This window comes from Pelodiscus sinensis, chromosome 6 (assembly GCF_049634645.1).
Source record: "Pelodiscus sinensis isolate JC-2024 chromosome 6, ASM4963464v1, whole genome shotgun sequence".
Lineage (NCBI taxonomy): Eukaryota > Metazoa > Chordata > Testudines > Trionychidae > Pelodiscus > Pelodiscus sinensis.
Window position 1 is genome coordinate 18,688,894 of NC_134716.1, and position 13,148 is coordinate 18,702,041.

General features: G+C 40.6%; 1 protein-coding gene across 1 annotated transcript in view; it reads right to left on the bottom strand.

Moving 5' to 3' along the window:
- Positions 1 to 13,148, bottom strand: part of FOCAD (focadhesin) — a 227,524-nt gene that overhangs the window by 81,447 nt on the left and 132,929 nt on the right. The window contains exons 21-22 of the mRNA XM_075931485.1: positions 11,618 to 11,806; positions 10,965 to 11,086 (exon numbers count right to left, since the gene is read on the bottom strand). Of these exons, the coding sequence (XP_075787600.1) occupies positions 10,965 to 11,086; positions 11,618 to 11,806 (311 nt within the window). The remainder of the gene's footprint in view (positions 1 to 10,964; positions 11,087 to 11,617; positions 11,807 to 13,148) is intronic.

The window sequence follows — 13,148 nt, forward strand, 5'->3', positions numbered from 1 at the left end:
TTCTTTTTTAAATAGATTGTGGATTTGTTTAAAATGATATTGTTGCTGGTAAGATAAATAATGTCCCATATTAGAGGAAGTAAGTAAGAGCTACAGAAAAAATGATTACACAAACTGTGATGATTAACCTCCCACCTTTTTTTGGGTGACACAAGGTATCATGGCGCAGAAATTCCAAAACCAGAAGGAAAAACGCAGAAATGCACAACTGATGCTAAGATGTACATAACATATGGTTTACACATAGAAAAAAAATTCAAGTGGTGATATGCTAAAAGCCAACTGGATAAAGATTAAACAACCTGCAATATTAAAATATACCCAAACTGAAGAAACACTGCACCAGAAACTGAAGAATGGGAAAAGATGAGACCAGCAGATCAGAGGAGGTAATGATCATCATGGAAGGATTTCTCAGTGCCCTTCAGTGGGATAAGTTCAGCCCATTTACCTATTCTGTCTTGTCTGTTGTTTGTCTGTCATCAAATTTTTGTCTAGATGTTAAGTAACAATAGTTCTGTCTGAATTTGTATATAGGTGAATATTGAGTAAGTCTAAATTGGGTAAGTTTCCCACCACCCACACCAAAACATCCAGACCCTTTGAACAATATTTTTAATAAAAATGAATGTACAAGTTTATATAAAATGAGTTTATTTACTACACAAGTAGACAAAATACTAAAAAGTAAATGGTATAATACTTTTCGCTCTGTTAAGCACCTTAATTACAATAACATATTGTACAACAACATATCCTTCACTACCCCCTTTCTAATAGCAGTGTTTTTAGGCCCACAACAAAAACAAGTCCTGTAATTTAAATGACTGCTGCGCATTCTTATGTCTCAATATTCCATGGTGGGCAGATTTTTTTTTTGTTGTGTTCAATTATAACTACAGTCTGTCTTTACCAAGAACATGAAAAAAAATCACAACAGGCATTGGAGTCCATTTCAGATAAGTTATTTAATATCAGGTTTACAAATGAATACATTTTTAACAAAGGGAAAGGAAACACGAAAAGTTGAGTAAAACAGTACATATTCTTTTCCATCTCTTTATGACCAAACCTTTTTATAAAGAGCACTGATGTATTTAATATTCAAATGTGAATGTACCATCCGGATGGCCTCTAACTGTGTAGATTTATAAGAATAAACAGGTTTCAATGAGCTCTGAAACTAGTAAATTTCTTTGTGAATATTTAATTTTAGTATTTAACAGTGGAGCAGATCTTTTCAACCCCCCTGCAAGGGACCACAGATTTCTGCCAAACCCTGCTTCAGTGGTGTTCTTAGAAGGTCACGCCAAACCAGACAGCCTGATGTTTTGGAGAATTCACAGCTTCGGGTGCATCTACACAGCACAGCTATTTTGGGACACCAGAGGTATCCCGAAGTAGCTACCGCGCATCTACACAAATATGTTTCGAAATAATGGTTGCACTATTTTGCCATCCTGTTCATCATCATTGCGCGAGGGTTAAGGGATGGCTTGAAATAGTGTGTTATTTCAAAATCTGGCACTGTGTACATGCGCCAATTTTCAAAATAACCTATTTCAAAATAGATTTGTAATAAGATATGCAATTTGCGTAGTGCAAATCGCGTGTCTTATTTTGAGTTGAGGGTGCTATGTTGACACACTTTTAAACTCAGCAGTAGCTCAGTCTATTTACGCTTAACATCTTAAAATAAGGGTGTTTCCTTTATCAAATAAGACAAGCAAGGAAGCTGTGCAGAGAGCTCTAGTAAAATACAGGAGAGCTACGCTTTATAGTGTTGTACTTTTCTGGATTTGCATTTTTTAGTTTATTATTTTTAAAGCAGAAGCAAGAATACAGCTATAGACTTCTGTACAATTTGTGTCAAACTGGGTGAAACCAGAAGTCATGCAATAAATCCCATACCAGAGAGGGGCTTTGGATACATTTTCTCTCTCAGCATTTGCCCTCACCCTCCTATGGACAATCCCTTGTGAACAGTGTTCCTTCATCCAGTGTGGATGCATAGCCAGCAGAGGGCGCACGTGACATTTCATGAGAATAGCAAAATAAACCCTATTCATTTGCTAAGTTTCTTAGAAATAAATGCAATGAGGATAATACTGTTACCATGGCTAATTTGGGGCCTAAAACTATGATGCCACTTTAAAGAAAATACACTCGAACCTCTTTAATCTGGCAACCCTGAGAAACAGAGTTTGCTGGGTTATAGGGTTGCTGGATTAAAGGCTTTGCTGGACCAGGAAGGGAGCTGGGGGAGGGCACGCACTTGATGTTCCACACACTCCACCGCTCCCAGGCACTGTCACCCACCGTTATGTGACTATCAGAGCGGTGGAAAAAGGCCTCCAACAGAGCACATCGCCGCGTTGCTGTTCCCCCAGATGGGAGAGGGGGAGCAGCAGTACTCAGAGCCCTTTCTGCCTCCACCAGCCCGAGTCTGTACCATGGATGTTCCCAAATTAGAGATGCCTGGAGTATGGAATGTATAGCGTATTAGGGATACTGTTTAATCTCAATAGGAATAAGAGATTTGGGATTCAGGAAACATGGGTGCCCCAGATTTTGTATGTGATCTTTATGAAACATAGGGAAGATCACTTCGTGCTCATTTTTGTGCTGGTTTGTTTTTATTATAGTCAGATAATTTAAAGAGTTTATGCAGCCTAATGCCCTGTAACATTAGGAGTTATATAAAAATGGGAAAATTCAGAACTGTAGCCCAAACTAGTTCTAGTATGTCCTTTTGTGCCTACACGTTGTACTTACATGGTTCTTACATTGGACTATTCTACATGGGATCCATTGCTCTAGCAGTATTCAGTATTCTGTATTATGGATGGAGTTTCAGCCTTACCTTTGGATTTTTTCCCCAAATACAGTATGTCAAAAGAGAGAGAGTTCTAGCTAGGAATAATAGTTCCCATTTGTGGCATTAATTCAGCAGGACGTATAAACCCAGGCCTAGCTTTAAAACACATGGTTAAGTGTCCTTCCTGAATGTGGATTCTTTCCTGAATCGAAGACTAACTGCTGCTCTGAATGAAGACAGACTTGAAAATGTTCTTAAATCCAATTTAAAAGCCTGAACTGTTTTGTGGCCCAAATGCCACAAATGGGAACTATTATTCCTAGGTAGAACTCTCTCTCTTTTGACATATTGTATTTGGGGAAAAAATCCAAAGATAAGGCTGAAACTCCATCCATAATGCAATTACTGAATACTACTGGAGCAATGGATCCCATGCAGCATAGTCCAATGTAAGAACCATGTAAGTACAATGTGTAGGCACAAAAGGACATACTAGAACTATGTCCATATGCATGGTGCCTAAGCATCACCATAATTTAGTATTTGTACTGTGAGGGTGCCTACTGGTAGAGCTATTTTTAATCCTTCACTTACTCGCTCTCATTATTACAGCAGTGGATCCCACAGGACCCTGGGGATCCTAGTTCTGCTGAGGCTTTATACTAGTCCCACACAGGACTCGTCCTACAACCCCCAGTCAAGACAAGGTGCTTGTTGCTGTAGAAACACAACAAAAATGTGGTCCTTGCCTAAAAGAGTTTACAGTCTAAATGGGGCCCCCACTCCTGATTGCATCCTGTCGTAATATCACAATACCAAAAATCATAACAGATAATAATGCTAAAGAATTTGGCTCTAATAGATCTTACTCGTTTTAAAAATGCCCCAGGAATGAGGAATTCAGATATCACTGTTCACATACTTTTGTTACAAAAGAAGACTGCCTCAGATACCATTTATATGTAACTAATACAGTTCACTTCATCTCCATTAAGGAAATAAAAGATCAGTAGCTGGGTAAATGTTTAACAGCTTTAATGCATCTAACCCAAAGCATACATTTATAGAACCATCAAACATATGGGCCATAATGTGAATGTATGTGACTCTTTCTACTGATTCATTTTCATCATAAAGGCAAGTGAAGCCTAAAAAGAATTATTCCCTGTAAGCTCATCATATATGATGATTCCAAACTGCAGAAATAGTAACAGGTAGTAATTGTTGGCCAGTCTAGTCCAAATGATAATAACACTTAGAGATTTCTTGCACAACACCACCCAGATGCATGGTGAGGTGGGCTCTTTAGAAAATAGTAAAGTAGATACACGTGATTTAAATAACTTTTGACCAATGTGACTACAGTAACTCGAATGCTCGTTCAAAGGCACATTGCCAAACTTCATTTGTCAAACAACAAAAACAGTGCTCCATCACTTGTGGGGAAAGGACAAGCTGCTCCTTCAAGTCACTAGTGTAAGAGCAATATGATTCTTTAAACACACTACTGTTTATTGAAGACAAGTTCTGCTTCCCATGAGAAACCAGCTCAAATAACAGAGGGGAAAAAAATCCATGCATCTTAATCTACTGTGGTTGACATATACCTGAAACCAATGCCTCAGCTAGGAGACAAGACCTAGTCCCTTAAGATTTAATAGCTAATTACCTTTGTGCTGTTGCTACAGTTATATTTAAACTGTAGCTAAGAACAGGGGTTTAATTTGCTTTTGTTTTATAAATATTTTAGCACATGGAACGATTCCGCCTCCTTGGATACATAACCTATACCTTTTGCTTAGATATACATGCAGCAAGCAGAGCCTCATTAATCTATGTATTGGATAAGTCTCACAATGAACTTGGTGGCCTGAAGGCCCTCTTTTCATAATACATTTCTTTAGTAAAATATGATAGTTATTTGAATAAAATAGTCATGTTTTTTAAAAAAAGGAAAAAAACAAGTTTAATTGCACAACTTATTTTCCCCATACAATTACTGTAATTCCCCAAGCAAATATTCATAGCTCAGAATAAGTCTCTAGAAAGTGACAAACCTGAGCGTGTCACTGTCAATATTACACCCATAACCTCTAATCTCTAATCAATTAGAGAACCACAGGGCATGGGTGGGTAACTTATGGCCCATCTGGATTCAATGTTTGGACCACGAGACATTTTGTTTATCACCGCCCATGTGCAGGGTTGCCAAATTCGACTGCAGTTCTTTTTTCTATCAGTATTAGCAAGGGCACTTGAAGTAAGCTGTACGTTGATTGCATAGAACATTGACTGAGAGAGCGATGTGCTCCCTCTGTATCCAATCAAAATGCTGCTTTAGTTTAATGGGCACACCCCACAAGCTAGTTACACGAGAGCTATTACCAAAACTTGCCTATTCTCAGGAGATTGTCTTGGTTACAATAATCTTGTGGCCCACTGAGATGAAGGAAGGCCACTCATTCAGCCCATTCACTAGCGCAGATTGCCCATCGCTGCCATGGAGAGCTATTCGGTTGATCCTTTCAATAAAGAATAATATGAATTCATATTTGCTGTGCCCAAATTAACCCTGATTTTAAGTCTTGTCTTTAACGGTGGCTAAGGACAGTATCTTTGGAGGTTCTATGAGGCTGAGTAGCAGACTTCATAGGTTAGATTTTAAGCACTTCAGTAGAAAACTATGGTTATTTTTTTAATATAATATTCACATGAGGTAAAGAAAACAGATAAACAAATTTCTTGGTAGATTCCTGTATTAATACCAATGGAACGTGTGACAGAGTCAAGCCAGATGACTACAAGAAAAGTATATTAGGTCCAAATTCAATAGGTCCCTTTTTCTGGGGTAAACTAACCAATTAGGGTATGTCTAGACTACAAGCCTCTTTCGAAAGAGGTTTTTTTTCAAAAGAAATTTTCGAAAAAGCCTCTTTTGAAAAGGAGAGTCTAGACCATAGGCAGATTTTTCGAAAAAGCACGCTGCTTTTTTGAAACAGAGTCTAGACACTCTCTTTTGAAAAAGCAGTGTTCATTCAATAGCGCCTTTTTTTGAAAGAGTACTTTTGAAAAAAGGCGTTATTTCTCGTAAAATAAGGTTTACGGTGATCAAAAAAACTGCCACATTCTTTTGATTTTCTTTCAAAAGAATGCGGCTGCAGTATAGACGCGGGTGAAGTTTTCTCGAAAAAAGGCTACTTTTTTCGAAAACAAACCCTGTAGTCTAGACACAGCCTTGGAGCAGATATACCAATTAAAATACCAGACGTTAACTGGGAATTTCCAGAACCAACTGAGATACCGAAAGCCAATGAAGAACCAGTGGATATTAGTTAAAAGGGACTCCCTTTTGGTTAGCTGACTGCATGCAAAGAACTGGAGTGAGAAGGTCCTGTGGAAGGTCTGGGCGGGACGAGCACTAGCAGGTATCAGGAATAAGATCCTGTGGTAAGGAAGGTGCTAGGGAGGGCTGTGGGGAAGTGGCCCAGAGAACTGTAGCTGTGTCACAGCTGACACTGAAGACATTATGCACAGCTGCTATCACAGGTTCCCTGTACTGGAATAAAGGGTGTGGCCTTGCAGCTTGTTTTATATGTATTTAGACAGATAGTTTCTATGTACACTTCTTTACTGAAACACCTGTGTAAACAAAAAATATGTAAACGTGACAAAAAAAGGCTAATTCATCAGCCAGTAGGATATTGTGTTGAAGCAGGACGTGGACCTTATGAAATATTTTCGTGGACTGTATATTGCCCATGGGCTGTAATTTTAGGAGTGGGTTACATTGTTATTTGCTGATAGCAAAGGAAGACAAGACACTCCAATCTTGGAGTGTTCTCCAATGGGCACAAAGCCTTCTGCCCCTTTATCCCCCAATCTTGACCCCTTCTGGCTATAGTTGTGTTGACAGAGTCATAGAAGATAAGGGTTGGAAGAGACTTCAGGAGATCATCTAGGCCAAACATCTGCTGAAATCATCCCAGCCAGCTCAGTCCCCAGCCTATAGAAGTGCATGAGATTCTTCCACTTGAAGGAAAAATTTTCCGTTAAAAGCATTTTCGGAAAAGAGCGTCTAGATTGGCACGGACATTTTTCCACAAAAGCACTTTTTGCGGAAAAGCATCCGTGGCCAATCTAGACGCGCATTTGCACAAAAAGGCCCCGATCACCATTTTCACGATCGGGGCTTTTCTGCGCAAAACAAATCTCAGCTGTCTACACTGGCAATTTTGAGCAAAAGTTTTGCGCAAAAGGGACTTTTGCCTGAACGGGAGCAGCATAGTATTTCCGCAAAAAGCACTGATTTCTTACAGTAGGAAGTCAGTGCTTTTGCGGAAATTCAAGTGGCCAGTGTAGACAGCTGGCAAGTTTTTCCGGAAAAGCAGCTGATTTTCCAGAAAAACTGGCCAGTCTAGACACAGCCTAAGTGTTGGGCTCTGCCCTTTTCCTTGTTGAACCTCATCTGATTTGTTTTGGTCCACTCCACCAATTTGTCTAGGTCACTCTGGACCCTATTCCTATCCTTCAGCGTATCTACCTCTCCCCCTAGCTTAGTGTCACCCACAAATTTGTTGAAGGTGCAATCCATCCCGTCATCCAGGTAATTAATTGAGACAGATGATCTAGTCAGCTTTCTGTTCACCTTATAGTCCATTCATACAAGTCACCCTCCTTTAATCTGATGGCAAGACTACTGTGGGAGACCATAACAAAAGCTCTGCTAATGTCACGTCCACTACTTTCTCTATATCCACAGCACCAGTTAACCCATCATAGAAGGCAATCAGGTTGGTCAGGCACTACTTGCCCTTGGTGAATCCATGTTGACTGTTCCTGATAAACTTTCTCTCCAAGTGTTTCAAAATGGATTTCTTGAGAATCTGTTGCACAATTTTTCTAGGGATTGAGATGCACCGCTTTTTGTTTTTCAAGCAGATGTCAGGGTGATTGAAGTCCCGCATAAGAATTGGAGCCTGTGATCTGGAAACCTCTGTTAGTTGTCTGAAGAAAGCCTTGTCTATCTCAGCCGCCTAATCTGGTCATCCATAACAGACGGACATCATAGCATCACACTTGTTGCTCTCACCTTTGGGTTAAAACCCAAAGACCCTCAACAGATTCTTTTTTCCCCACTTTGGAGCTCTGAGCAATCACACAGTACAATTCCTCCACCTTTTCACCCCCGCCTGTCCTTCCTGAATAGTTTATACCCATCCACAGCAGTGCTCTAAATATGTGAGTTACTCTAAGTCTCTGTTATTCCAATCACATCATAGTTCTTTCATTGCGTCAGGACTTCCAATTTTTCCTGTTTGTTTCCCAGGTTTTTTGCACTTCTATACAGGTACCCAAGACAAAAAAATGGTTACTTATCTTCTTGAAACTGTTGTTTGAGATGAGTTTATGTCTATTCCAATTAGGTATGTGCAGGCACACATGCACAGCAGCCAGAAGATTTTCCCATAGTCATACCTGTATGGTTTGTTTAGACATCCCCTGGAGTCATGCCTTCATGGCACCTAATATAGAGCCCTGCCAACCCAATCCTACCTCAGTTCCTTCGTGCCAGCTATTCTGACCGAGGAAAGGAGAGTGGGTATTGGAATGAACATGAACAACTGATCTCAAAGAACAGTTATAAGAAGTTACGTAAAACAGTTATTTCTTCTTCGAGTGCTTTTTCAGGCCAATTCCAATTAGGTGACTCAAAAGCACAAAGTTAGAAGGTGAGGTTGGAGCCAACTACTGATTGGAGCACAGCCCACCCAAAGCTGCAGCCTCTCTGGCCTGCTGTGTAATGGCCAAATGCAAGGTAAGCATGTGGATCAAAACCATGTTGCCACTCTACAGATCTTATGAGTAGGGACCTGAGTGAGAACAGCTGTGGAAGAAGCTTGCACTCTGGAAGAGTGTACTGTGGAGATGCCAGAACTCCTGCTAGCCTGTAGCGCTCCCAAATACAGAACACAACTGATGATGAGATACACTGGATGGCCCTTCATTCTGCCTGCAATTGCCATGAAAAGTTGCACTATTTACGGAATGGCTTTGTTCTATTGACAGAAAAGACCAATGCCCTGCAGGTGTCCAGAGAGTGCGTTCTCTGTTTCCTGGCAAAAATATGTCCTGGTTCAAGTGAAACTAACACAACCTTTGAAAGAAATACTAGGTGAGGCCTGAGCTCTCCTTACAGAGCATAGTGTAGCATGGTTCTGATGTCAGTTCTCATTTCAGACACTTCCTGACCACTGTTCCCTCTAAGGTGTGCACGGCCACACACACAAAATTCTAAGACTGCCCACTTCCTTCCTAGAGCTGTTCAGCAGCACTCACCTTCCTCCTGAACCTGGAAGGTGAGTGGCGTAGGTGCTCCCAGAGCCTGGTCCATGTGGCTAGTGGGGGCATGAATGGGCTGCATGAGGGGGAGGGGGGTTGGCTGATTGGGCAGCTGCTCCGGTAGCCGGAGCTGCTTTGGCAGGTGGCTGCTGTTGCCGCTGCCGGATGCCAAGGCTGCATTGTGGGCTTAGCGGGCGACTGTCGCGGGTGGCTGCTGATGCCACCAAAGGCGGAGGTCACACAGCAGGCTTGGTGGGTGGCTGCCGCTGCCACTGCCTCCAGGATCCAAGTCCCTGTGGTAGGTTTGGCAGGTCGCTGCCGCTGCCTCCGGGGGCCAAGGCTGCCACTGGGACCAAGGCAACAGGCTGGTGAGCAGATAGCTGCTGCTGGGGATTTTCTAATACCATTAACATTAATTATCCTGACTCAAAAATTATAAACTACAACATTACGATCTCTTCTTTGACATCCTTAATTTAAAAATACTGTAATAATTACCATGTGATTTCAAATAAAGATTAAGAAAAGGAACCTGGGGGCAGCCGGACTCCGGGTGGTTGAGCACCGCTCTCTAGCTCCCTAAGAGCCTGGGGGCAAGGAGTGCCCAAGAGTCCACTTCTGGCACATATGCCTGGCTGGGATCCCCCCCCCCATGCCTGTGCCCCGGCTGCTGTCCCAAGCACCACGTCTCCTCCCCCACATCAAGGCTATCACAGCTGCGATGTGGGGTCTGCTGGCTACTGTGCCACGTTTCTTGGCATTGAGAGACCTGTGGGGTGGGAGATGGAGGAAGGGGAGTAGGGGCTTAGTTTAAAATAGCAATTCCAAGTGGTGAGGGGAAGCAATTAAGTTGGGCTCGAGCTGGGAAGAGGCAGGCAGGACGCAGAGTGATGTGATTACATAACCCTGTCATCCCACAGGAAAAACTTTTTTTAATATATAGAGAGATGTATGCTCTCCTGCTTGTCTAACACTTAACAGAATAGATTTGTGTAGTTCTGACCTTCTCATTTATGACCTGTGAATAGAATCTTATGCTTAAGAGTCACACGATAAACCTCGCTAGTAAAGCAAACTGATCATATTAATGCTTTTCTTTTATGAAATCTTAGACTAACACACATCTATTTGTGCTAGCAAATGCTCAAACTGACATGAAAAATGAAATAGGAACATTCATTTCCCAAGTGCCTGTTGAGCTACTTATTTGTTTTCCCAGTGTCTGCAGTTTCCAAAGATCAGTTTTCATATCAACTACAATATCATAATTCTGAACTTCTTGTAAGATTTGATAACAAGCTCTTGATTATTTTCTTTTATTATTAACTGGGTATTCATTTCTTGTACCTTTTCCTAAACCACACAAATCTGGATGTTACTTATACCAAATTTCACTGCATAAGATCAGCCACCTCAGCATAATTGTTTCCAATTCTCTGAAAAATTGAGAGAAGCTGTGTTATTACTATTCTAAGGAGGAGGCAGACGCCACTCCCTATGTTGGAATCCTATAATTGTTGTTCAGGCGTACTAAAATACTAAACTTCTGTAACCTGATTATGCTCCACTACTGCAAGGAGAAGCAGCAAAACAATGTCAGTTTCAATTTACAACATGTTCTAGTCACGTCAATTGTCCTTCACTCAAATTTAGTTAATTCATGGTGTTAATTATTTAGTTAATTATGGTGCATTTCCAAATTAGCTAGCATTTCTAAATTAAATTAAGTGAATGTGACTCTGTGCAGAGTAGGGAGGAGAAAGCAGCACAAAATTTCTGAAAAGCTGAAAAAGCCGAGAATGCTTACCTCGTGAATAAGAGCTATTAACATCTGCGGGAAATTGCGCCCTCTACTAGCCAGAAAACGACTTATAGGTTTGCCATCTTTGCCCATGTGGATTGGAAGGTCGTAACATAACAACATGCCAGCTTTAAAAAAATGAACATATAAATGCATCAACATTAAAGACTGCTAAATAGAGAAAAAGTTTCATGCACAACAACTCCATACCAATTTTAAGGAAGTTCATATAATATTTTTAAAGTTACATTTTCAAGCGTGTGAGACTGACTGGTGGGGAAGAGGATTCTGGAGTCACTTGATTCATGCTTCCAATGCTGCTATTTAGACTCATCATTTAGAGGATGCGTTCAGACTTTGAGAAAGAGGCAAGGAGAAGGCCTAAGGGAAGGTTAGTGTTACACACTATACAACTGTTGCTTAAATTGATCCACCCTGGGATCTTCATCCGGAAAACACTGCTATGAAGGACAGTATGTAAGCACATGCTCAACTTTAATCGTGTGCTAAAATACCGTCCTGAAATGTTTTAATTTCAGTATGTCCTGACAAGCTTTTCTGAATCAGGGCAACACCAGATTGAGAAAAAACTACCACACAACACCAAGACATTGTAAAACATTAGTCAGTCAACCTGATCAATGATTGGAGAAGTATACCTGCAAGGCCAGGCTTCAGGCCTGGATGCTTGTTCCTCTCATACATTTGAAGCATGAAGTTTGGGACTCCTGCTACAGTTTTTCCTTGATCTGAGCGTGTGGCCCCTCCTCTCAGTGCAGAATGATACACACCACGGGGCATGCTGGCCATCTCCTGTTTCACAAGTGACGTCACAAACTCTTCAAATGCTGGAGAAAAAGGTCGGGGCTGAAGAGAAGCCAAACAATCCCAACAAACCCCAAACCATTGCTTCGGGGCAGTTATGCTTAACTAAACTAGACTATACATTCAGATGAAAGCTCCAAGGCTAGGGACATAAAAATCATGTCAAGTCTTTCTGACTCTATGTTCGCCTCCACTCAAACTTCAGCTCAGGATCCTCTGAATAAGTGTTGTCAGATGCTCTACTCAGAAGAAAAATATCCTGAACTCTTCTCGGTGCTGTTGATCAACATGCTCTTTGTTTGTTATGCCAATGTCACAAATTGAAGTAAGGGACAAACAGAAACTAAGCTGACATCTACATTTATCAATGTAAATAAAAAAATTCCTCACAAATTAGGTTTTTTCCTTCTATAGGTTTTTTTTCACCATAAAAAACCCCCAAACAACTGGTACTACAATTTCTGTGAACACAGTGGTAGGTACTGTTTATATGATGACACTCTCTCAAATTTGGTCTTTTTATATTTTATCTGGGTTCAACAGTGTAAAGTAATAATGGAATGTTATTGTTTGGGTTTGAATTTAGTTTCAAGTAGCTCTTTACAGTTGGTATGTGCAGTTTTACTGCATCCCAACATGAACCCAACATTAAATCAGCACCTGGCAATGCTGAAAGATTTAAGAGACTGTTAGTGCTTTCATCATATAACCAAGTTTTAAAAGGATTTATAACAACTGTTGCACATTACTCTTGAAATTTGGGCATAAAAGTTTCCAAACCAGATGCAATGCCATTTTCCTAGGATTTGGAGCACATATGGGTTGAAATAACAAGTATCCACTCTTCTGCGATCCTAGCAATACCCAAAGCATCTTTGAACAAGTTAATGTAAAGACATCTTATCCTGGAACTTCCTTACTTGGGTCATTTCCAGTCACTAATCATTACTTTAGCAGCGCTGCCTTCTTTTTCATTTCTTATTTATTTCAATAACAGTATAAACATGAAAAAAGACTGCAAAATGTCATAAAGAGAGCCCAATTGTAGAAATAAATGTGTTATTTTTCATATATCGCTAGAGGCTGCCATATGCACACAACACACTTCTCAAAAAGAAGTTAACTGTACTGGAGAATTCAGAAGCAGGACTATAAATCTTTGTCCATGGAATTCAGAAGACATATCATTTTTCAAATTACCTGAATGTTAATGACAGGGAAACTCTATCCACCTATGCTGTTTTGGAGAGTTGCTTTGGTTAGCCCAGGCAAAAGAAGATGGAATTCTTCACTAAAATACACTGGATCTGTGCATAGTTGCACCTACCTACCTTCCTGGTTCTATGAATCTTTTAATAATACATC